Below are 25580 nucleotides of genomic sequence, written 5' to 3'. Positions count from 1 at the left end.
ATATCACTTTTTTTTCACAATACTGTCAATCTTTGAGTGGATTGCAGCAGTTTCTGCTTTCATCTAATTTGCCATTTATTTGTCTTACCTGCAGACCTGTTGATGTTTTCCTCTATTTCTTTTGCAGTCAGCAAAGTAATTTGATTTACACGTCCATTGCTTGGAAATTTTGGCACTATAAGCTTCGTTTTGTAAACCCAGATTATTAAGAAATTTAAACAGTGGGCCTGGAGTGAGTCCCTGCAAAATGATGGTGCCTGATTCATACCTTCATTGTCTTTAGTAAGAGAAAGTATCCTAGTTATTATGGCACTAAACTAATAATCCAAATATTACCCACTTCGCGAGAACCAATTGAATAAATAATTTTCTGGAGGGATTTCTAGGAATGAACTTCAGGGCATTGATGAATGCTTTACAGTCTTCACACTGGAAGTTATGTTCTGTATATATACTTTCATGTGACTTTTGCTAAACATCAGTTCATAACCCTGCATTGTGCTGCCTGATATTGACTGTGGGTATCTGATATTGACTATGACTTGATTATTGTTTCTTTATTACCACATACAAGTGATCTTACTGGAATACACTTTTAATAGTATAAATTTATGTGCTCACAACTGAAGGAATTTTTAATTGCCTCAGTTATGCTGAAAAATATACTGTGGCTATCAAAATTTGAATGCAATAATATCAAAGACATCATATAATATAAATATCTCCATACAAGTTAAAGGCTTAAATTCCATTGTAAAATTTGGAATTTTGATCACTTCCTCAAAACTTTCTCTATTTTATATAATCTAAATTCCTTAATTTATTTACAACCTTGTAATTCCAATAAGCTGTTGTTGAATGTGCTTTATTAAATTAGGAATGCCAACTTCAAAGATGAAAGATGTGTTTCACTTTTTAAAAAAATAACTAAACCACTAGAAATAAAATGGGTTTTCGTGTGCTTAAGTTAGTAAACATTAAATTTGACAACTAAATTTTACTGTCAAGATTTTTAAATGGGGGAAAAGAATTTTGTTCCTGACAGTGCGATAATGTAACCAAAGCATTTTTGGCCTTTTGCATCTGTGGTTTTGATCTGACTCTTGTACCTCCAGATAACTTTAGTCTGGTCAAATATGTATGATCTATTGAAAGGTGTATTAAACATCAAGTGAATGCTAATCTTCTGTGTTGTCTACCCACATCTGTCCAATTAACCTTCCATTAAATCGCGATTAACTGAAAGTTTTAAATTCTGCTCCCAGACCAAAAGACTTTATTCACTTTCCCAGACCTCGCCTCCTTACACAAAACCAAAAGATACCACTGGGGTGCAGGCATTGTTTATTTTTCTCTTTGAGGAACTCCTTCAAATAGGACTTATTCTCTGATTTTAAATACCTTTCTTGACTGTCTGAACTACTTAATTGAAAATTTTAAGACTATGCAATCCATCATCCCTTTTTCAAGATCACCAAAAAGAGCAAAAGGAGTGTGTTTGTGATTAAGAAGATATATCTTTTTCAACCCAAATATCTTAAGAGTTGGATTAAAGTTAAAATTTGTCCTTGCGTCTGAAAATCCTAACTAACCCATATTGACACTACAGTGGTTATTCAAAGTATTTACTAAGCATATCTCTGATAGATGCATGTTTTGAATTAATTCAGCACTCTTAAGCTTCCTAGTCTCTCATTTTGTCCCTCCAATTCACAGTCTGGTTTTTTTGTACCTCCAAAGATGCATGCATGGTAATAACTCTTTATTCTCCAACTCTGACCCCAGAAAAATTTCCTTCAACGGAAAGTCCATTCAATACGGTGCACAAATTTACTTATCAGATTAGAGTACTTTGCAGGCTATCAACCTTTTTTCTTCTCAAGGCTGAAAACTTAAAAATAGATTATTTTTGAGGAGGAGGGATTTTTAGGTGGCTACCTGCTAAACTGATTGCAAAAGTTGATTTTTATGTTCCAAAGATATTTTCTTTGATATTTCCATTCAAGGATGTCATTTCAGATTATCTTGCTAGGTACTCTTCTCATGCTTCATTAGAATTTGGCCCATTTTTGGAAATTTCCTGCATTTTTAATATTAACTGATTGAACTCTAATTACCTGCAGTAGATAAAAATGGAAGGGCTACACCATTATTATGGAGGAGAAAATTAACCTGAATTTCCAATCTTTATCACTACCTAATGAGCCCCTTCAAACTCCTGTGCATTAGAGGGCACCTAACTCCATCCTACCTCAACTCATCTGCTGAAATCCTTTTCAAACCTTTGTTACCTTTCTGCACCTGTCATGTTCTACTTTCTGTAATGTTTGAGGTCATCCTAAACTGTCAAGTCCTAGCTTGTGACCAATTCACCATTACTCCTGAGATATGTGGTTTTCTGCTTAAGCAATGCCTTCATTTTAAAATTTTCATCCATTTGTTTTCAAATCTCCCCAGTCTTGCCACATCTACTTCTCCGATCTCCCCCCTCCCCTAGCATTTTGCAAGCAACATTCCTTTCCGTTTTCCCTGTAGAGAATTTATGCTACCCCATGCAAAATCCACAGCTAGTAAGGGGCCAAGTTAATTAATACCCTTGTGTGTAGGTTATGTTGCTTTTATCAAGATTGCTCCTCACAAATGGGATGATATACTAACAAGTTAATCACACAAGCAGGGAGAAGAGATTCATTGAAGCAGTGTTGGGTAACTTTTTAAATTGATAAATGTGTAATGAAATGGGAAACTTATCAGGCTAATGCATAACTACAGTTATTGTCTGGTATCCTGGCATTTGATACATTAATTGTAGCATTGGTGCATTATTATGTTGATTTTGGTTGATGAACAGTTTATCAATTTGCATGCATACAAATTGTCAGCTCCTAGGCTTGTTAATTTGCTTATTTATAACTTTTTTTAAAGCACATTTGTTCTCTGCTAACATTTAAAATGATTTTAAGGCATGGTGACCTTCACACAGGCTAGGAGTTGTGCCAACTGAAACAAACCCAACTATATTAAGATCACATATACCTTTCTTATCCACATCGCAATGCTATATCTCTAAAATAGCTTTACATCAGCATGAGTGTTGGTTTGTAATGCCAATGTCCCTATCACACAAAATAATGTACTAACCTTTTTTATATGTTAGGTACCTCATTTGTAATATTAATGGAAAATGTGCTGAGATGTTTTTGATTCATTTTTGTTTTTTCTGCTTGTAACATTTTCCAGTCCAAGAAATAACAGTTCAGGTTCAACAGAAAGATAACTATTGAGATATGCAGTTCCCACAGCATGTAATTTTTTTGCCCTTAGGGACTGGTTACATGGGTGTGTTAGATTAGAATGCATTGGTGCCGTTGTGTTTAGTTCTGAATACAACAAGACCAGACTTCCCACAGTGCTGTAGCCTGAGGGTTTGGTTTTGGGAAAGTATGCTGCTTGTGGGAAGAAATGAAGACTGGATAAGATTAGTGTGAGCACAAATACCAAGGCTGCTGCTGCTTCAGAAAAATAACAAATCCCTCTGCTCTAGTTGCCAACATTTTACGCAAGCTTCATTCCCTGCATTCTGCCAATGTGTGATTCTTTCAAAATTAAGGCAGCTTTATCTTTGTATTTTGCAGTAATGATTTTAACATGAGAAGCTAACACGATCAGTTCATAATTTTTGTTAAGTAAATGCTGATGCCTTGTTTTAAGGTGCACAGTTTTTGAAAGATGTATGTTGCAGGCTTTGAGCACACAGCTTATTTTATTTTCCTTTGATGCATGGTCCCCTGTGCATTCATTGTGCTACAGTGAATGCTTTTGTTTTTACTTTCCTGTAAAAACCTGGGATCTGTTAGGAAGGTTCTGAAGAATTTACCAATTAGCAGCTGTCCTGCCAACCACAGCAGGTGGCTCACATATCCCTCAGAGACTGTTTGCACCTCTGATCAAAGTGAATTCAGGTTTAACAAAAACAGTCAAGGATTTTGTTGGATTTTTGGTATGTGACGCAAACCCGTGAAGTATAGGTAATTTTTGTAGCTTGGCTATTGAACTAGTAATAAATTGCTGCCATTGCAGGAAGTGCTAACTTTGTTGTGTGTATAACGGTGTTACGAGTTTACATTCATTTCCTGGATAGTTGCTCTCAGTAGGGAATGAGAGGGGATGGGTACTAAGAGGAGTGAGTAAATATGTCTGAGAGCCAGTCAATGCCTGATTTTTTTTAAAAAACTTGTCTTAATTGAAAGATCACTTGTGAAAAAATGCTATTTCATGTCTGTGGTAAGTAGCATTCTGTCAGGTAACTTTCATAAACATTTTGAAGTTTTAAAAAGAACATTCCAAATTATTAATTAGCATAAAATGCTAATATTTAAGAAATGACATTAACAAAACAAAGTTTCTCATGATTATACAGCATAGGCGTCCAATTAAAATCTCTTTTTGAACTTCTTCACCTTTTGTGCTCCCCCAGATTTTGGGCCTCTTTCTCTATGGCATTCACAAAAAGCATTTAGAATGCTTGGCTTAAGAAAGGGTATAGAAATAATAGCAATGCTGTAATAGCATAACAGTCTGCCCTCATTAGCCTGTGTAAGAACTGTATGCATGGTGGCAATGGGAGCAATTGGCCAGGTTGTGTGTGACAGCCTGCTTGTTTGCAACTGGGCTAATCTCCTGCTTGGGTTATCCAAAGGTCAGGTGAAGATTTTTTTCAGCCTCCTTTAGTGCATTAGCTCCTATGTGTTTTATAACAACGGTCCTCTTTGGTAATTGTGCCCCTAGGCTGTGGATAGACAGCAGTTATCTGTTGAAATAGACTAAGCAGCAAGTGTTCTGACATGTTTATCAGGCAAATTGTACCTGACAAAAAGATAATTACACTTACAATTGGGTTCAAGAGCAGCTGGATGATTAAGGGTTAATCAGCTGTGCTGGTTAGTCATGTCCTATGTTTAAAGCCAATGGTTTAGCCTTGACTGTTGGAAATCCTGAGTAGTGTTTACAATGGAGTAATAAAAAAACTATTCACTCCTATACTACATCTTCAACTCCAAGTAAATTTGATATTACCTTCCAACCAACAAAGTCTTTCATTTATGTAGTGTTTTTCACAACCACCGGATGTCTGTGTTTTATAACCACTGAAATACTTTTGAAATGTAGTCACTGTTATAAGGTAGAAAGGGTGCTAGCCGGGTTGCCAACAGCAAACTCCCACAAGCAGCAATGTGATAATGACTAGATAATCCGTTTTTGTGATGTTGATTGAGGGATAAAGTTGAAAATCACATGACATCTGTTTATAGTCCAACATGTTTATTTGCAAATAAGACTTCAGTGCACTGCTCCTTCGGGATAATTCTCATTCTGTTCTTCAAAATAGTGCTGTGGGGTCTTGCACGTGCACTTAAACAGGTAGTGGGATGTGATTTAATGTCTCACCTGAAAGACTGTTCACTCAACATTCCCTCTAAGCTCTGTGGTGCACATGCAGCTGCTTCAATGTTCTGAGATCAGTGTTAGCACAAGTTGTGAAATTGACTTCCAGTTCCAGAAGTCACTGCCATGCACAGACTTCTGAGACCTGTGCAGCCAGTAAGAAAATGAGGGGGAACAGTATTGCATTAGAATGCCATCCTTTGATTTTCATGCTGAAGTGCTAGGGTGTGTTTTGAACCCAGGAACTTGTTACTCAGTAGAGAATCCCAAATTTAAAATTGTTGCAGGCTTAAATTGTATTTAAATGCTGAAAGTTATTAACTTTTCTATTTAGGTTTAAAACCTACTTTTTGAAGCATTCTTGCTTCTCTCCAAATTAAACTCTCCACATGGATTTGGTGGGATGCTTCTGTTGGAAATCAGAACTTGATGCAAATACTTGAAAAAAACACATCTATGATGCCAGATGAGGCATAGAATCTGTACAATTCTCAAATCATGGGATGTTGCTATCTGGCCACATCACCTTGATTTGAGTCCAACATAAAGCCCATTCGAACTACATATGGTATAGTTCATACTACTTTCAGTTCTGAAACACACTGAATGATTTGGAGCTCATAGTTAAATGAATAGAGCAATAGATGTTCTGTGTTTTGAGAGCCAAATTGTGAAATTCAAAAATCAAAAGATTATTTTTTTCCCCATTTTCATAACAAGTAATCTTTTGATTTTTAACAAAACATTATGTCCAAACAATTACACAACCTAGAGTATTGTATTAGTATTTTATTACATAATTGTACCTGTTTAAGTAATAAAGCATTTATGACCCATGTAACAGAACTTTAAATCTCTGTTTCTGACAAGCATCCTTTAGAAACAATGATGAATGTTTGTTTGGAAATGATACAACACCACCACAAATTACCTAAATGTTGGCAGGTCACACCTCGCACTTGGGCAGTTTGGCATGAAAAAGTGATTGGTTAAAAACAAGGACTGCAGATGCTGGAAACCAGATTCTGGATTAGTGGTGCTGGAAAAATTCAGGCAGTAAAATCGACGTTTCGGGCAAAAGCCCTTCATTAGGAAAAGTGGAGATGGTTAGTGATTGTACAGAGGTGTAGCAGGGGAGAAAGAGATTGGTTTGAATTGTGACCTAATTACATACGATATGAATGAGAATCATTGCCATAGCAATAAATCCTGCAATGCCAGAGCAGTGTTCAAAAGCATTTATTTTAGTAGATAGAAAGACAAGATTGGGGATGTGGAGGAGAAGAATCAAATGCTTGCAACAGAAATCTCTGACAAATCCAATTTTTGTATTTAATTGAAGGTATAAAATGTTTATTTTGTATTTGTGATAACTCAGTGCATGGTAGAATTGTGTTGGCTGAGAAGTGATGTAATAAATTGTAAACAAAAGACCTCATTTAGTTTTTAAAAAAGGCATGGCTGAATTTGTGGTTGAGGTTTTCTGACTCAGCAGAAGTCCTTTCCAATTTTTTTTAAGAAGTGTAATGAAATTTCTTTATACATGGTGAACTCTCATCCTGATTGCTGTCAAAACAAATTACTTTATTGCCCAGATCTACCAATAGGACAATGATCACTGCTGAAGTGTGAAGTGGGGTTTTGCATTCAGAAGTTCCAATACAACTGAGAATTGCCTGGGACATTGCTGCTTCTGATATATAATTACTTGGCATCAGGATCCTTCTGAAAAGTTCCCACTTTTGAGTTACTTATCTAAATGGTTGCCAGGAGAAGTTACAGGAATTAAAACCTGCTCTAACTCCTGTTTTTCATTTCCGCAATCAAATCTTTTATTTATACCTGTCTGCAAGTTTCACATTTTGAGATGAAAATTTCTTGTAGATTAACCAGCTGGGGGAAAAAAAGCTAGGCACTGGAATACAAAGTTGAATAGCATTTCAGGGAAGAATTTTTGGATGGAGAGACAGAAGAAAATAGATTTGTAACATCTGTACCGGAAATCACTTGTGCCCAATCTCACTTACCCTTAAGCTTTCAACCATTCAGGAGAAAGAGAGGACTGCACATGCTGGAGATCAGAGTCAAGAGTGAGATGTTGGAAGAGCACAGCAGGTCAGGCAGCATCCGAGGAGCAGGAGAATCGACATTTCAGGCATAGGCCCCTCATTAAGATGCTGCCTGGATCTGCTGTGCTTTTCCAGTACAATGCTATTGACTTTCGACCATTGTCTATTTCAAGGGAAGCAAAATGGAGAAATGTTCTTTGACCTGCAATCAACAATCAACTAATTGCTGGGAGTGCAAGACACCAATTAAACAATCATGGTCTTAGGTTAAATTCTGACTCTGAAGGACTCTAAGTTTTTTTTTAAACTATTATTCTTGGTCTTCCTTAGTATTTGAAAATCTGTTTTAACCATTACACTATTTATATATGTATTGAGCGTTGTAGTGATGTACAGCACGAAACAAGCCATTCGGTCTAACTTGTCCATGCCAGCCAGATATCCTAAATGAATCTAGTCCATTTGCCAGCACTTGGCCCATATCCCTCTAAACCCTTCCCATTCATATATCCATCTAAATGCCTTTTAAACGTTGTAATTGTGCCAGCCTCCACCACTTCCTCTGGCAGCTCATTCCATACACACACCACCATATGTGTGAAAACGTTGCCTGTTGAGTTCGTTTTTAAATCTTTTTTTTTCCCCCTCGCCCTAAACCTATGCCCTCTAATTCTGGACTTCCGCACCCCAGGGAAAATACCTTGTCTATTTATCCTATCTATGCCCCTCTGATGTTATAAACCTCTATAAGGTTACCCCTCATCCTCCGTTTCAGGGAAGATATTTTATTTTTCTTGGGTTTAAAAAGTAATGAAATTCCTTTTTTTTTCACTGTCTTATAATTGACTCCTTAATTCAGAAGACTACTATATTGTAATTGAAAAACGTGATATAGCTGCTCAATGTCATTGTTTTCATACTCTGTTAGAAAGCATTTATGCCTGAGTTACTGGAAACAGAAACTAGATCATTACAGGAATGTTACTGCTTGATGTGATAAGTTGGTGGCAACAGCTTGTTTCTTTGAGGCAGCTTTGTACCTTTTACAACTGAATCCACATGTTATGGTGCTTAAATAATTACAAATGGGCAAATAAATTTGTATCCAAGCAGTTTTTCATTAATAACCCCAAGCTATTGAAATAAGCATAATGTTAAGTTTTTGTCGTTATCTACATTCTACTTCTTAGTCTCCATGATTGGTTTGGACTTCCCAACATGTTTCCATGCCATTTAGACCATGAAGATTTAATAGCTGGTCTGTACTGAATTAACTGATGTCAGTATAATTGTTGTAGTTGAGTCTGACTATCTTATGCAGAAGAGGAAAATAGCAGCCTGGCTTTCCACTCTTGCTTAGTACCTGGTTCCCCTTGCTGGAAAATGTACATGTGAATATCTCAAGGATATGATCAGGCCTATCATTGCCTTTTGCTGTAAAGCAATTCGACAACTGTCCCTGTTCATGCTCTTTCTCGTGATGTGATTCAAAAGTACTTCTGAAATACCACTTAGCAAAATGAAAGATTCCAAATTATGTATGTGTCAATTGACATTTATTTTAATACAAAATACAAGATTATATTAAAACAATTATTGACATAGCCAAAGCTCTAATATACAACTTGGTTTAGATTACATAGTGTCCACTAAGCTTTTTTTTAAACAAATCTCTGATTAGAATATGAAAAGGAATTCAAGTGGGGCATTCTGATGCATTTGCTTGCATTGAGAGCTCTGTCAGAGGGAAATATCATCTTGAAATTGATTTCTTTAAAATCTTTTGAGCTTCAAGTTACACATCTGGAAATGCATAGAATTTTTAGTATAGGCTCAGACTATGATCCAAACTGATTTTAGTGTTTGTTTCGCACATGTTGGTTTTTTTCCAACCGTTTCTGAACAGTCAGCTCTCCGGTTACAGTAATTCTCTGCATTGTAGTGAAGCATGCTTTTCTCCAGTGTGCAGTATGTCCATTATTCAGACGTTCCACCAGTCCTGGTCACAATGTGGAGGAAAACCAGGCACCAACTTTTTTTATAGAAAAACATCAAAGATGTATGACACGCAGATTACTTGACCTGTTCTCCCCACGCTGGTCAAAAAGGTACCTATCTGAATTCCACTTTGCAGTTTTGGTTGATAACCTCTCAAGTGTATCTCCAATTATTTACTTTAATTGTGTTTAGGGTTTCTGACTTTGTTCCTTCCTGAACTCCAGTCTAATTCTTCCACTTCAAATCAGTGCCACCTGGTTATTGATCATTATGCTAAGGAAATGGATCCTCTTTATCAATTCTATCTAGGTCCCTCATAATTAAATCTTCCTCAGCTTCTGTTACAAAGAAAATAATTCCATCCTATTCAATCATGCCACAGAGCAAAAATTACCCAATCCTGTCAACGTCTTTGGAAATCTCTTCTACTCTCTCTAGAATGATTTAAATTTTAGATTTAAATCTAATGTGCCAGCAATTGAGAGAGCTAGTACTGAGCCCTGCAGACCCAACTAGAAATTATCTTCCAGTTACAAAAATACCAATTAATCATTAATTACCATTTGCTTCCTGTTAGCCCCTGTTGTGGATTTAACTTCTCACTTTCCAATGGATCCCATGGGCTTTTATTAATCTAGCTGAACTGCCATGTTAAACTGTTTCGGAAACCTTGCTGAAATCATTTAAATTAAATTCAAATTGGTTCCGTATTATCTCCTCAAAGTTTTAAATTACAGACACGAGTTTCTCTTTTTTAAAACAAAATCTTTGTAGTCTTTGTTCTTTAAAAATCTATGCATGAATCACTTCACACTGTCTCTCAAACCTTTCCGGTAATTTGCCTCCTCACTAGCTAGCAGGCAAGATGCTTCTAATAATGTACTGTTGCTTAAAAAGGGGAAGGAACCAATTCCTTTATTGGGCCTTTAGCCAACCTCTGTCCTGTCTCGGACACCTGCACTCTTCAGTCCCACTGCCAACATCAGAGACAGCACTTAATGGAGGGACTGAGGAGTGCGGTGACTGAGGAGTGCATGATAATTGTGATGGTGGAAGAATGTTTTTGCTTTGTTAAAATTTCACAAGTTGCAGCCATTTGTTTGTTAATGGACTATAATTATTTGGCAAAGCTTACCCTTTGGTTTAAATTAGTTATTGTCAGCCATGACTCTCTGTATGAGGGGTCTGTGCAAATTGAGGGCAATTGGCAAAGTTTTCAAACTAAATTCTTGTTGCTTGAAGAACAGCTTCTATTATAAGCCACCAATGTGGCCCCATTCAGACGCAATACACTCTTTGGTTTTCAGTATAGATGAGCTCTTTGGAAATTTCTGTGCCATTGTACCCCTCAGTAGTGGCAAACTTATTATCAGTGTCTTCAGTACCATCTTTGATTATGGATGGACTGTCAAGGCGAGAAGACCAATTGGCGGCTAACCAACAAAGTTCAATTGGCAGCCTCAACATCTCTGGACTGAAGGTACATCAATATGGTGAGAGCTCTCTGGAGGAAGATGTTGGCTTATCTTGAATTATGGAGTTGGCTCAACTCCATTCTGGTTCGCTGCCAGGAGGCCAGCTCTATCTCTCAACCTTATTTCAGCCATGATGTCTGGGCAGGTGTTCACATGAGAACTGAAAAATGCGTTGCTGGAAAAGCGCAGCAGGTCAGGCAGCATCCAAAGAGCAGGAGAATCGACATTTCGGGCATGAGCCCTTCTTCAGGAATTCCAGCAACACATTTTTCAGCTCTGATCTCCAGCATCTGCAGCCCTCACTTTCTCCTTCACATGAGAACCAAAAAGTTTAGCATATTTAATTGGCCAACCATATCCCAAGTAGCAAGTTTTTAAAAATGATCAAAGACAGGAACAGGGATGCAAATTGTACGACATGAAATTTTAGGTCTATCCACCTCTTGTCCTACCTCTACTGCTGTTTGAAAATTCAGATCCTGTTTCTGTTGTTCTTGTTATTATACTGTTCTGTGAACATTCTGTGCTAACCAAGACACATGTTTTGTCAGATTTTTTTCATCTCATGTATTGATGCATGAGGTTTGAGGATATTTCTTCAGTGCTGTAAGTAAAAAGTTTTTGTGATCGAGTTTTAATATCCATTTCATGAAGTTTCACAGTCACTATAAAATATATTTTATTTCAGAAATGTGGGCAGTTACAAAGCTGACGTTATGCTTTTGTGTTTAGTCTTAAAGGTTGAGAGCTTTAGGCCATATACTTCTCTCTAAATATTTACACTCCTGCTCAATCGATGGAAATCGTTTATTTCAGACTAATGAATAATGAGTTTTTCCGACTCCATGTCTCCAAAGTGCCCCACCTAGTGATCCAAACTAAAACTCAACAAATCTTTGTACGTTACTGTTGTTAAAGCAGTTTTTGGAATCCAATAAACCATTTTAGGGATTAAAACCAACTATTTAGGAAGTCCCAAAGTCACTATGTTGTTGATTTACAATCAAAGTACTCTCTCTCCATGTTCATACTGCTATCAAAAAACCAAGAATGTCTTTAACTTAGAAAATACTTTTTCCCAAACCATAACTGTTCTTGTTTGTTACTGGTTATCGTTAAAAATTCCATTAAATACTGTAATTAAATTTCTTAAAGCAAGAATGACTTTTAAACGCATGAGAAATACATCCAGTTTAGTCAGTCAGTTTTATTTGAAATAATCATTTATAAAGTCAATGCTTTAATTTATTCCAGTCATCCTCTGTGTATACTCTCATGTACTTATATGGAACCTTTTCTCTGACTTGGCTGACACAGTATCACAATTTTCTTGTACACTGTTTTCAGCAACATGAATTATGAATTTAAAATTTGCTATATACTATATATTTGCACAACTGAATTTATAAGTACTGATTTTGAACACCATCACTAATAGAATTATTTAGTGCAGTGACACCACTTAGTTATAGCTGTAGAAAGCAATTGCACCTGTACATTTATTCGAAAAGATTTTGTTATATGATGCTCTTATGCTTGAATTGTTCCTTCCATTAAAGATGAACCAATGATCACATGTTCTTCATGCTGTGTATTACAGTTAAAAATATTCTGTGGATACAACCCCAATTTAGAAAATCCAAAACCCTAATTAAACACTAGAGTATGTTTGAGTTCAAAAAATCTAGTTCAAAGATTTCCCATGATCAGTATTGTGCTTTAATAAATTCTGGCAGCAATACTGCTTAGATACTTGGTGTCCTAATTTTGGCATTTATCCCTGAATTTAAATGTTGTGAAATTTTTGCTGTACTGTTACTGAAAGTGTTTGTAAAGTGTATATTAAAATATATAGCAAATTATAGTATTATTGCTTTGGCAAGCTTTGATCAATTGCATTAATTGCTGGTTTGTGATTATAGCAAAATTTATTGCAGTTAAATTATGCTGAACTGTTTATGGACATAATGTCCTAAGAAATGCAAGAAAATGCAAACATTTAATTTATTGGAATTTGAAATGGCCTCTTCGATATTTGTACCTACTGTTGATTGTATTTGAATTTGTTTTGGTTCTCGAATCTTTAACAAGTGTGAATGTGATTTTATGGTTTAGTAGCAACATAGTGTGCCAATAGAAATAGAAAATGAGGCACAAGTAGTAGAAAGTTTTTGAAAGGGTAGTTTTTGTCAGAAGACAAAAGTTAACTCATGCATTCATTGACTTGACATTCTCAGTTCAGCAGAATATACAAAACAATAGTTTTAAAATACGTTTTCCATTTTAGAGGCTATACTTCAATCCCTGACTACTTGTTTGATTCCTCATCTCCTTCCGTCCCCTCCCCCCTCCTAACAACAAAAATGTTGAGAGAACACAACACACCACATAGCCTGTTTCCATTTGGAGGAGAGGATGGTCATGGATGTTTGGTACTCTATGTAACTATTGTCAATACCTTTCTTTAATTGTTTAATAAGTGCCAAAGGCCAAATCTTTTCCTGTCTTGCCCAAAGAAGCTGTTTCCTACAGCAAGGTGCTTCATCATTTTACTGACATGTCTGAGAATTGTGCAGTTCTGGACTCCATTCCTTAAAGTAGTTGAGAAAGAAGTTGAGCTGGTAGACCAGGAAAACTAGGCTGCTTTAGGTTTTAGAATTGCCAACTTATAAAAGAAAGCATCATTATCGCTCAAATTTTAGTTTTCTTTCGTATATACAGATGACTTATTTTCTGTTTTGAAGTGATTTAAGCTCAAAGAAATAAATGAGCAATTTCTATATTTCATTGAACGAAAAAAATCAAAGAACTATGCATGTTGGAAATCAGAAACAAATTACTGAAAAATCTCAGCAGGTCTGGCAGCATCTGTGGAGAAAAAGCAGAGAAGACAGGTGACTAGAACCAAAACATTGACGCTGTTTTCTCTCCACAAATACAACCCTGAATTTTTGCTGAATTTTTCCAGTGGTTTCTGCTTTTGTTTCTATATTTCAAATGCTTTTTTCACCGAACCTTTTATCGAATTTTCAAATATGTTCATAATGGCTTTTATTCTGTAAAGTTTTAGTCCTGTTTACCCCTCCTAGTGCCATTTTTCTACTTTTTTTAAACATCATCATCAATGCTGTTGCATTGTTTTGGAACTTTGGGAAAAAAAGTCAAAACAACAGTAGTTTAAAAGGGAGAAGAGCAGACAAAGGAAGCACATGGTGAGGACAGAGAGAGAGAGAGAACCTGCACAGTTACTGCCCTTGCTGTTTGAATTCGTGCTGGACATCGGAGTGCATCTGGGAAAATTAACAAACAGTGAAATTCACAACTAATCTTGGAGGAACTGTTGGGCGAAGTTCACCGCACAGAATCAGATAAGTTAATTGTTATCTTCAGTCTGTCCAAGAGAGAGGCTGCAGTAGTGAGGTTAGTGGATTCTTTCTTGATTATATGCTTTTGGAGATAAGTCTCTTGATTAAACTTAAAATATAAGCCATAGCTATGAATTTAACCTGGGGCAGTGTTTGTAGAGGAGTAAGATGGTGTTATTTTCTGGGTCTGTAGATTGTGAAGGAGCAAAAATGGCCTTTGCAGTGATATGTACTACTTGTCAGATGTGAGAGTTTAAAGAGAGTTTATGGGTTACTGCGGATTATATCTGTCATAAATGCTGTTGGATGCGAATCTAATCAGATCGAGTGGATTGGTTGGAGAGACTGATAGAAGCAATGAGGAATTTGGAACAGCATGTGATGGCTGGCAGTTATAGGAAGGGGGGAAAGTCTCAGACACAGTCGCATAGATGGGTTAACTCCAGGAAGGGTGAGAGAGGTCGGCACCTAGGGCAGGAGTCTTTTGTGGATATACCTATTTCTAACAGGTATGCTGTTTTGGAAAATGTAGGGGTGATGGGTTCTCAGGGGAATGTAGCATGAACAGCCAAGTATCTGGTATTGAGACTGGCTCTAATGCAACAAGGGGTACGTCGGCTTCCAAGAGATCAATTGTGTTAGGGGATTCTGTAGTCCAAGGTACAGACATTTCTGTGGCCAGCAGGGAAAAAGCAGAATGGTGTGTTGTTTCACTGGTGCCAGGATCTAGGATGTCTCAGAGGGTGCAGAACCTTCTCACGAGGGAGAAGGGCCAGCAAGAGGTCATTGTCCACATTGGAACCAATGATATGGGAAAGGAAAAGGTTGAGATTCTGAAGGGAGGTTAGGCAGAAATTTAAAAAGGAGGTCCTCAAGGGTAGTAATATCTGGATTACTCCCGGTGCTACGAGCTAGTGAGGGCAGGAATAGGAGGGTAGAGCAGATGAATGCATGGCTGAGGAGCTGGTGTATGGGAGAAGGATTCACATTTTTGGATCATTTGGAATCTCTTTTGGGGTAGAAGTGACCTGTACAAGAAGAACTGATTGCACCTAAATTGGAAGGGGACTAATATACTGGCAGGGAAATTTGCTAGAACTGCTTGGGAGGATTTAAACTAGTAAGGTGGGGGGGGGGGGGTGGGGGGTGCACCCAGGGAGATAGTGAGGGAAGAGATGATCTGAGATGGATACAGCTGAGAACAGACATGAGTCAAACAGTCAGGGCAGACAGGGACAAGGTAGAACTAATAAATGCAGTTTAATTTTTTTCAATGCAAGGGGCCTAACAGGGAAGGCAGATGAACTCAGGGCATGGATAGAAACATGGAACTGGGATATCATAGCAATTATGGAAACATTGCTCAGGGATGGGCAAGACTGGCAGCTTTACGTTCCAGGATACAATGCTACAGGAAGGATAGAAAAGGAGGCAAGAGGGAGGGGGAGTGGCATTTTTGATAAGGGATAGCTTAACAGCTGTGCTGAGGGAGGATATTCCTGGAAATACATCCAGGGAAGTTATTTGGGTGGAACTGAGAAATAAGAAAGGGATGATCACCTTATTGGGATTGTATTATAGACCCCCCAACAGTCAGGGAATTTGAGAAACAACCTTGTAAGGAGATCTCAGCTATCTGTAAGAATAATAGGGTGGTTATGGTAGGGGATTTTAACTTTTCAAGCATCGACTGGGACTGCCATAGTGTTAAAGATTTAGATGGAAAGGAATTTCTTAAGTGTGTACCAGACAATTTTCTGATTCAGTATGTGGATGTACCTACTAGAGAAGGTGCAAAACTTGACCTACTCTTGGGAAATAAGGCAGGGCAGGTGACTGAGGTGTCAGTGGGGGAGCACTTTGGGGCCAGCGACCATAATTCTATTTGTTTTAAAATTGTGATGGAAAAGGGTAGACCAGACCTAAAAGTTGAAGTTCTAAATTGGAGAAAGGCCAATTTTGACGGTATTAGGCAAGAATTTTCGAATGCTGATTGGAGGCAGATGTTTGCAGGTAAAGGGACGGCTGGAAAATGGGAAGCCTTCAGAAATGAGATAACAAGAATCCAGAGAAAGTATATTCCTGTCCGGGTGAAAGGAATGGCTGGTAGGTATAGGGAATGCTGGATGACTAAAGAAATTGAGGGTTTGGTTAAGAAAAAGAAGGAAGCATAAGTCAGGTATAGACAGGGATAGATCGGGTGAATCCTTAGAGGAGAGAGAAATCAGGAGGGCAAAACGGGGACATGAGATAGCTTTGGCAATTAGAATTAAGGAGAATCCAAAGGGTTTTTACAAATACATTAAGGACAAAAGGGTAACTAGGGAGAGAATAGGGCCCCTCCGAGATCAGCAAGGCGGCCTTTGTGTGGAGCCACAGAAAATGGGGGAGATACTAAATGAATATTTTGCATCAGTATTTACTGTGGCAAAGGATATGAAAGATATAGGCTGTAGGGAAATAGGTGGTGACATCTTGCAAAATGTCCAGATTACTGAGGAGGAAGTGCTGGATGTCTTGAAACGGTTAAAAGTGAATGATGATGAGGGCAGAGCAGTAGATGTGATCTATATGGACTTCAGTAAGGCGTTCGACAAGGTTCCCCATGGAATACAGGCAAGGTTAGATCTCATGGAATACAGGCAGAACTAGCTACTTGGATACTGAACTGGCTCAAAGGTAGAAGACAGAGGGTGGTGGTGGAGGGTTGTTTTTCGGACTGGAGGCCTGTGACCAGTGGAGTGCCACAAGGATCTGTGCTGGGCCCTCTACGTTTTGTCATTTACATAAATGATTTGGGTGCGAGCATTAGAGGTACAGTTAGTAAGTTTACAGATGACACCAAAATTGGAGGTGTAGTCGACAGCGAAGAGGGTTACCTCAGATTACAACAGGATCTGGACCAGATGGGCCAATGGGCTGAGAAGTGGCAGATGGAGTTTAATTCAGATAAATGCGAGGTGCTGTGTTTTGGGAAAGCAAATCTTAGCAGGACTTATACACTTAATGGTAAGGTCCAAGGGAGTGTTGCTGAACAAAGAGACCTTGGAGTGCAGGTTCATAGCTCCTTGAAAGTGGAGTCGCAGGTAGATAGGGTAGTGAAGAAGGCGTTTAGTATGCTTTCCTTTATTGGTCAGAATATTGAGTACAGGAGTTGGGAGGTCATGTTGCGGCTGTACAGGACATTGGTTAGGCCACTGTTGGAATATTGCGTGCAATTTTGGTCTCCTTCATATCGGAAAGATGTTCTGAAACTTGTAAGGGTTCAGAAAAGATTTACAAGGATGTTGCCAGGGTTGGAGGATCTGAGCTACAGGAAGAGGCTGAACAGGCTGGGGCTGTTTTCCCTGGAGCGTCAGAGGCTGAGGGGTAACCTAATAGAGGGTTACAAAACTGAGGGGCATGGATAGGGTAAACAGACAAAGTCTTTTCCCTGGGGTCGGAGAGCCCAGAACTAGAGGGCATAGGTTTAGGGTGAGAGGGGAAAGCTATAAAAGAGACTTAAGGGGCAACCTTTTCATGCAGAGGGTGGTACTTGTATGGAATGAGCTGCCAGAGGATGTGGTGGAGGCTGGTACAATTGCAACATTTTAAGAGTCATTTGGATGGGTATATGAATAGGAAGGGTTTGGAGGGATATGGGCCGGGTGCTGGCAGGTGGGACTAGATTGGTTTGGGATATCTGGCCAGCATGGACGGGTTGGACCGAAGGGTATGTTTCCATGCTGTACATCTCTATGACTCTCTGCTTCTATAACCTAGGGTTAATTCCTTTGGTGTCCTCCTGCCATCCATTCCTTCACAGCTCCTGTTGGTCTTCTAATGGTCTTACTTTGGTTATCAGATTTTCTCTCTATTCCCTATCCAAATCATTGCCACATTCAATTTGCATTAAAATTTAACCTTTTGAGGGAATCAACTATCACCCAAGTATTCTGGGGAAATCTTCCTTTAATTCCTGCTCTCTCTTTCCTGCATTCTAACCAATTCCTAATCCCAGCATTCTGTTCCCCTCCTATTTCACACCTCTTGATCTGCTCTGCACTGACTCATAGTTTCAGTTGCCTAACATTTCTGTAGGTTCCTAGTTTTTCCCCTATCCCCATTTCAGTTACCTCCTCAAAGGAGATCTGTCATGTACAATATTTCCTTTTGAATTCTATGATGGCTTCTTTAAACTGTTTTTCTACATAGATCATGATAATTTAATCTTTAGTTAAAGGCCAGGAGTTCCCCACCACAGATGTTATGACTGACCTGTAATTACCTAGATGAGCTCTGAAGGAGCGCATGCATAGTGAAAGACCTACGACACATTCTGCAGACCAGCCTCTTTCAGTGTGTGTGCAGTTATCTGAATTTCAGTGCATTGGTGCATGAAGCCCTAAAAAAAACGTAAATGACCTGAGGCTTTCATTTGTAATTTGCATAATAATTTTTGTATTGTGCTGGAATATATTTGTAGGACATAGTAACTACTGTAAGACTGTGAGTTCAACTGGCCAGCCAGCCTTTGTAGATGATGGTGATGGGTAATATTTTGGATCATTTGGTAATTCCAGCATGTCAAGTCTACTGTCTTGTCTTATCATTGTCTCCCACAATCAGCACACTGAAATCCTTGATGTGCTGGCTTGACATTTCATGTTATTTTGTACAACATATCTGATGGTCAAAGTTTTTTTTCTCTCAAAACCCCAAGCATAAGCAGTTTTTATCTAAAACTAGTATGAATTTGATAGATCATGCAGCATTCCTTGTCATTCGTGGTCATAAAGTTACAGTAAAGGAAAAAAGGCCGTCCAGCCCTCTGCACCAGCTGATTAAACTAGCCATTCACTCTAATTCCATTTGGAGTCTGAGTCACCGAGATGTGCACCGCAGAAACAGACCATTCAGTCCAACACGTCAATGTCGGCCAGATATCTGAACCTAATCTGTCCCATTTGCCAGCATTTGGCCCATCATATACCCATCAAGATGTCTTTTAAATGTTGTAATTTTACTAGCTACCTCCACTTCCTCTGGCAGCTCATTCCGTATGCGCACCATCCTCTGCATGAAAAAGCTGCCCCTTAGGTCCCTTTTTAAATCATTCCCCTTTTCACCTTAAATCTATGCCCTCTAGATTTAGACTCTCCCACCCCAGAAAAAAGACCTTGTCTGTTTACCCTGTCCATACTCCTCATGATTTTATAAACTCTGTAAGGTCACCCCTCAGCCTCCAACATTCCAGGGAAAAGAGCCCCAGCTTATTCAGCCTCTCCCTATAGCTCAAGTTCTTCAACCCTAGCAACATCCCTTGTAAATCTTTCCTGAACCCTTTCAAGTTTCACATCCTCCTCCTTCATAGAGGGAGACCAGAATTGCGCACACTTTTCCAAAAGTGCCCTAACCAATGTCCTGTACAGCCGCAACATAACCTCCCAACTTCTATACTCAGTGCTCTAAAGGAAAACATACCAAATGCCGCCTTCACTCTCCAATCTACCTGCAATCACTTCCCTAGCTTCCCACAGAGTTTTAGGGTACACCTGATCAGGTCCTTGGGATTTATCCACCTTTATGCATTTTAAGACATCCAGGACTACCACCTGTGTAATAAGGACATTTTTCAAGATGTCGCCATTTATTCCCCACATTCTATATTTTCCATGTCCTTCTTTACAGTAAACATTGATGCAAAATATTTGTTTAGTGTCTTTCCCCATCTCAGCCTTGCTGATCTTTGTGGGACCTTATTTGCTCCGTAATTACCCTTTTGTCTTTAGTGTATTTATAGAATCCCTTTTGGTTTCTCCTTAACCCTATTGGCCAAAGCGGTCTCATGTTCCCTTTTTGCCCCCTTCATTTCCCTTAAGGGTTCACTCAATCTCTGCTGTTTATTCCTGACGCATGCTTCCTTATTTTTCATGACAAAAACCTCAATTTCTCTAGTCATCCAGCATTCCCTACACCTACCAGCTTTGCCTTTCACCTTAATTGGAACGTAAAGTCTCTGGACTCTTGTCTCATTTTTGAAGCTTTCCCATTTTCCAGCCGCCCCTATACCTGTGAACATCTGCCCCGAATCAATTTTTGAGTTATTGCCTAATGCCAAAATTGGCCTTCCTCCAATTTAGAACTTTACCAGGTATATCTTTTTCCATTGCAATTTAAAGACTAATAGAATTATGGTCGCTGGCCCCAAAGTGCTCCCCATTGACACCTCTGTCACTTACTCTGCCTTCTTTCCCAAGAGTAGGTCATATTTTGCACAGTCTCTAGTAGGTTCATCCATTTACTAAATAAGAAAATTTCTTGTAGACACTTAACAAATTCCTCTCCATCTAAACCTTTAACACTATGGCAGTCCCAAAATGTTTGGAAAGTTAATCCCCTACCATAACCACCCTATTATTCTTCCAAATCCCCTTACAAATTTGTTTCTCAATTTCCTGCTGATTGTTGGGAGGTACGTAGTACAACCCCAATAAGGTGATCATCCCTTTCTTTTTGCTCAGTTCCACACCAATAACTTAGCAGCAACCTGTTGTGTAACCTTGCAGGTTGTAGCATTACATGTGCAGATCCATATTCCTAAAAAAGAAATCTGCCCTCAATCACCAAACTGGACATCGAAGATGACAGGCTAGATGACCAAAGAGTCCAACCTTGTATCTGCAGGTTTTTCTGTAGTGGTGGCAGTGTTGAGTTCAACAGTCTTACCTGTAACCAACTTGACCTATGGTCAGTCAGTTGCTATGTGTTTCATGAGATTTTAGATATATTTGTCCTTCACTCCTCTGTAGATGGGGACCATGCTGATGTGCACTGCTCAATCTGGAATCTGGGCTACAAATGCACTTGACTGACCCTTGTAACCAAGTTTTACATGACCAGCATCTCCAAATTAAGATTCTAGGCCTTCTAGTTGAAGGATAAATACTCCACCACTTGAACATCAGGTTTATTCCATTTCCCTTTGGAGTTTCAATGTAACATAAGAGGAGGATTCTTCAGCCTATAATGATCTGCAAAAGTCTTTCTTTGACTTTTTTTAATGAACCCTTAATTTGTTACGTGTGCATCTAAACATGGCAGACAGGGCATGTTGATCAGCTTGATAAACAGCCTTGATCCCTTACCCATCACAGTACGGATACTTCCTATCCATCTGGTTGAATATGATCTCCTAGGAGAAGTGAAAAGTTAGAAACCAAAACAGTTTAGGGTAAAAAAAAATTCAGGATAATTTATTTCTGACTCCACTCCAGAAGATGAACCCATCACTGTTTACATAAGTGAGCATCTGTTCCACATGCATACGATGAACTGTCCAGTCTCCAACCCAGTTTTGCCCTGTGTAACAATAATCAGTCTCTCAGCTATCACAGTCACCTAAAGATATCCTACAACAGCCATGATGAATGAACAGCTAATTGGTTTCATATTGGTTGATGGTGTGATATGACCCAGAACCCCAGTACAGTGCTGTGCCCTCTTTAGCAATGAAACAGGAAATGATTTCATATTAGAGTTGTATATTCAGCATTGTTGAAATACTTCATTCGAATGTTAGTCAATACTGAATGTTTTTGCCAGAAGTAATTCAGGAATTAAGATGCTGTTGAAAGGAACTACTGATATTGACACAAAAACTGAGTCATTACTTTACACCTTGAATTTTCAAAAAATCATGGCAGGTAGCCACAGGGATAAAATATGATGCTGAACCAAAGTCAAGACCTGGAAAAGTAAATTTCATTGGCCAGTAGCATACAAGGTGCACTTAAAAGTGGGTCTGATGCTAAGTGGTAATAGGTTTCCAGTTCATTGCCCTCCTAGAACCCAAATACCAAAGTAGAAATGTCTGCTCAATACCTGGGTTAGGCTCATCAAGAAATAGGCATTTGAAGCAGACTGTTCACACTTGTCCAGTTCAAAGTTTGTTCAATTGAGGTCTTGACTTTGTTTTGAAGTGACTTGGCGACATAGAGTACTTGGAATTTGGAGAAGTTTGTTTTGCATGTACAGTATTTTGATGCAAATTAATCCAATGTTGGAAGCTAATGTTAGATGCAACTAATTGTGTGTAAAAAGACTGGAAGAGGTAATAGTAAGGTTCAATCTTACTATCTCCCCATGAGTTGCTTTCCTTGCAGCTTGGTGCTGGTTTAAAAAATAAATCTCAAGAAGAAAATCATAAATTATGCCAGCACTTGTATTAAAAGTAATAGTACCATGTGTTTATTTGTCTTTTGCAGCTCCTTGACCTGTTTATGGTGTGGGACTGGTCAACATATCTAGCTGATTATGGGCAAGCTACATCCAAGTATCTGAGGGTGAATCCCAGCACAGCTCTGATACTCCTTGAGAAGTAAGCAAGTTTTGAAAGTTTGTTTTTACAGGTGTCCCTAAGTACCATGAAACAAGATGGTTTATATCAAGATGACTCATTATTTTAAGTCATTTATACTCTGAAGTAAAGTATTAGTTTATTTCATTATTACTTCATTCTTCTTACAATTTCCTGAATTAGATTACTTAGTGTGGAAACAGGCCCTTCAGCCCAACAAGTCCACACCGACCCACCGAAGCGCAACCCACCCATACCCCTACATTTACCCCTTACTAACACTACGGGCAATTTAGCACGGCCAATTCACCTGACCTGCACATCTTTGGACTGTGGGAGGAAACCGGAGCACCCGGAGGAAACCCACGCAGACACTGGGAAAACGTGCAAACTCCACACAGTCTGTGCCTGTGGCGGGAATTGAGCCTGGGTCTCTGGCGCTGAGGCAGCAGTGTTAACCACTGTGCCTCCAACTGGATGTTAGAAGTAAAAAGAATCATTTTGTTTTTCAAATAAAATGACATTTTTGTAAAACTATTGCTGTACTGTACATTACCATTACCTAGTACCTTTAGTAGCAACATTTTACAACTTTGATTGCTTGAAGTGGCATTTGACTGTCTCATCATCATTATCTCATCATTCCTTTTTTGGTAAATTGCTCCAAATCCGAATCGACAGAGGGTAAGTAGTTGCATATTCTAGGTAGTGCTGCTTATTCATTGTTGTGATTTGAGACTGCATTGATCCATTGGGAATTGCATCTTATCTTTTAGAAATTACTTAATGTATGCATATTTAACACATGACATGCTTATGTCTGAACTGCTTTGATTTTTGCATTCCTAAACCTGTTTGAGAAAGCAGTGTCTGTCCAAAGTAATTAACCTCCAACTCCATGGCATTGGAAGTTGTCCCTTGATAATTTTAATAATATTATTTACTTGAAATCGGAGCAAGTTTCCTCTTAAAACAAATAAAGTTTGATTATTGTAATGTTTTGAGTTTCTGATGCTATTTTGAAACTGCTTTTATATTGACTTAAAAGTCAATTTTTTTATCCACTTTGAATAAGTAATTTCTTTATTTATCTTTATACAAGATTGCTTTCATAGATTTATAAAATACACTGATCAAAAGCAATTAGGAGTGATTCAGTGCATAATTTGACTAGTGGTTAGGCTGGGTGGAAGAAAACCCTGGAAAAACATAATCTTTTGAGTATGAGAAAATGAAATAAGCTCACGTTGAAAGAAAAAAAACCTGCATTTAGTTAGTGTCTTTGATAACTGTTGGGATTTCCAAAATACTCCTCAGTGCTTCACAGCCAATGAAATATTTTTGAAACTTATTCAGTGTTGAAATGCACAACAGAGTTGGGGAGATGGTATAGGTGGCATGGAGGTAATGTCGATGGGCTAAAATTCCAGATCCCAGGTTAATGCTGTGGAAATATCGGCTTGAATTTCTCCATGGCAGATGGTAAAACTTGAATTTTTAAAAAGAACTGGAATTAAAAAGCTAGCCTAATGTGACCACATAACCACTATCAATTGTCATAAATACCCATTTCATTGACTAATGTCCTTTTGTAAGCAAGGGAATCTATTATCCTTATCTAGTCTGGTCCATGTGTGACTCAGTGTGATGTGGTTGACTGGTTATTGTCCTTTGGATCTCCAGTCATTTCAATCAGGTGCATCAAATCTCAAATCTCTGCAAAGTTCAAAGACAGGAAAGATATTGGACAGAGCACCTGACATTGACCTATGCACTGGAGACAACAGCCAACCTGGTTCTGTTAATTCTACAAAAATCACCCTATCAATATTGACCATAACTGGTTGCAGGAGAAAGTGAGGTCTGCAGATACTGGAGTAAAAGAGCTGAAAATGTGTTGCTGGAAAAGCGCAGCAGGTCGGGCAGCATCCAAGGAACAGGAAATTCGACGTTTCGGGCATAAGCCCTTCACCCTGAAGAAGGGCTTATGCCCAAAACATCAAATTTCCTGTTCTTTGGATGCTGCCTGACCTGCTGCGCTTTTCCAGCAACACATTTTCATAACTGGTTACAATCAACTAGGAGAAAGTGAGGACTGCAGATGCTGGAGATCAGAGTCAGGAGCGTGATGGTGGAAAAGCACAGCAGGTCAGGTAGCATTGTAGGAACAGGCAAATCAATGTTTCAGGCATAAGCCTCATTCCTGATGAAAGGCTTGTGGGCCAGGGGACAGAGATAAATGGGAATGGAGTGGGGTGGGGCTGGGGTGAAAGTAGCTGGGATGTGATCGGTAAAGGTAGGGGTGTGTGAAGGTGACAGGTCGGAGAGGAGGGTGGAGCAGACAGGTGGGAAGGAAGGAGGACCAGTAAAGAGGGCAGTGCCAAGTTGGAGGCTTGGGACTGGGATAAGGGAGGGGGCGGGGAAATGAAGAAACCTAGTGAAATCCACGTTGGGACTGTCCAACCACATGGGATCAATGCGGAAGAGTATTGGGCGATTAGGTTTTGGTAATAGAGGAGGCCCAGGACCTGCATACCCTTTGGAGTGGGAGGGGAGTTAAGATGTTTAGCCACAGGACAGTGGGGTTTGTTGCTGCGGGTGTCCCAGAGGTGTTCTCTGAAACGATCCACAAGTTGGAGTCCCGTTTTCCCCTATTTAGAGGAGACAACATGTGAAGTTAGATTAGATTCCCAACAGTGTGGAAACAGACCCTTCAGCCCAACCTGTCCACATCGACCCTCTGAAGAGTAACCCGCCTGGACCCATTTCCCTCTGACTAATGCATCTAACACTCTGGACAATTTTTTGCATGGCCAATTCACCTGACCTGCACATCTTTGGACTTTGGGAGGAAACCAGAGCACCCGGAGCAAACCCATGCAAACACTGG

The 25580-nt window shown here is 38.9% G+C and overlaps 1 protein-coding gene across 4 annotated transcripts in view; it reads left to right on the top strand.

Annotated features, from left to right (window-relative positions):
• The window catches only part of LOC132826233 (exocyst complex component 6-like), a 199522-nt gene that overhangs the window by 161265 nt on the left and 12677 nt on the right, over positions 1 to 25580 (top strand). For all 4 annotated transcript variants that reach the window (XM_060841918.1, XM_060841920.1, XM_060841921.1 and 1 more), the window contains one exon: positions 22599 to 22711. In XM_060841918.1, the coding sequence (XP_060697901.1) occupies positions 22599 to 22711 (113 nt within the window). The remainder of the gene's footprint in view (positions 1 to 22598; positions 22712 to 25580) is intronic.

This window comes from Hemiscyllium ocellatum, chromosome 22, assembly GCF_020745735.1.
Source record: "Hemiscyllium ocellatum isolate sHemOce1 chromosome 22, sHemOce1.pat.X.cur, whole genome shotgun sequence".
In the NCBI taxonomy this organism is placed as follows: Eukaryota; Metazoa; Chordata; class Chondrichthyes; order Orectolobiformes; family Hemiscylliidae; genus Hemiscyllium; species Hemiscyllium ocellatum.
Note: the sequence above shows the minus strand (reverse complement) of the source record. Positions and strands in the feature narration are given on the sequence as shown.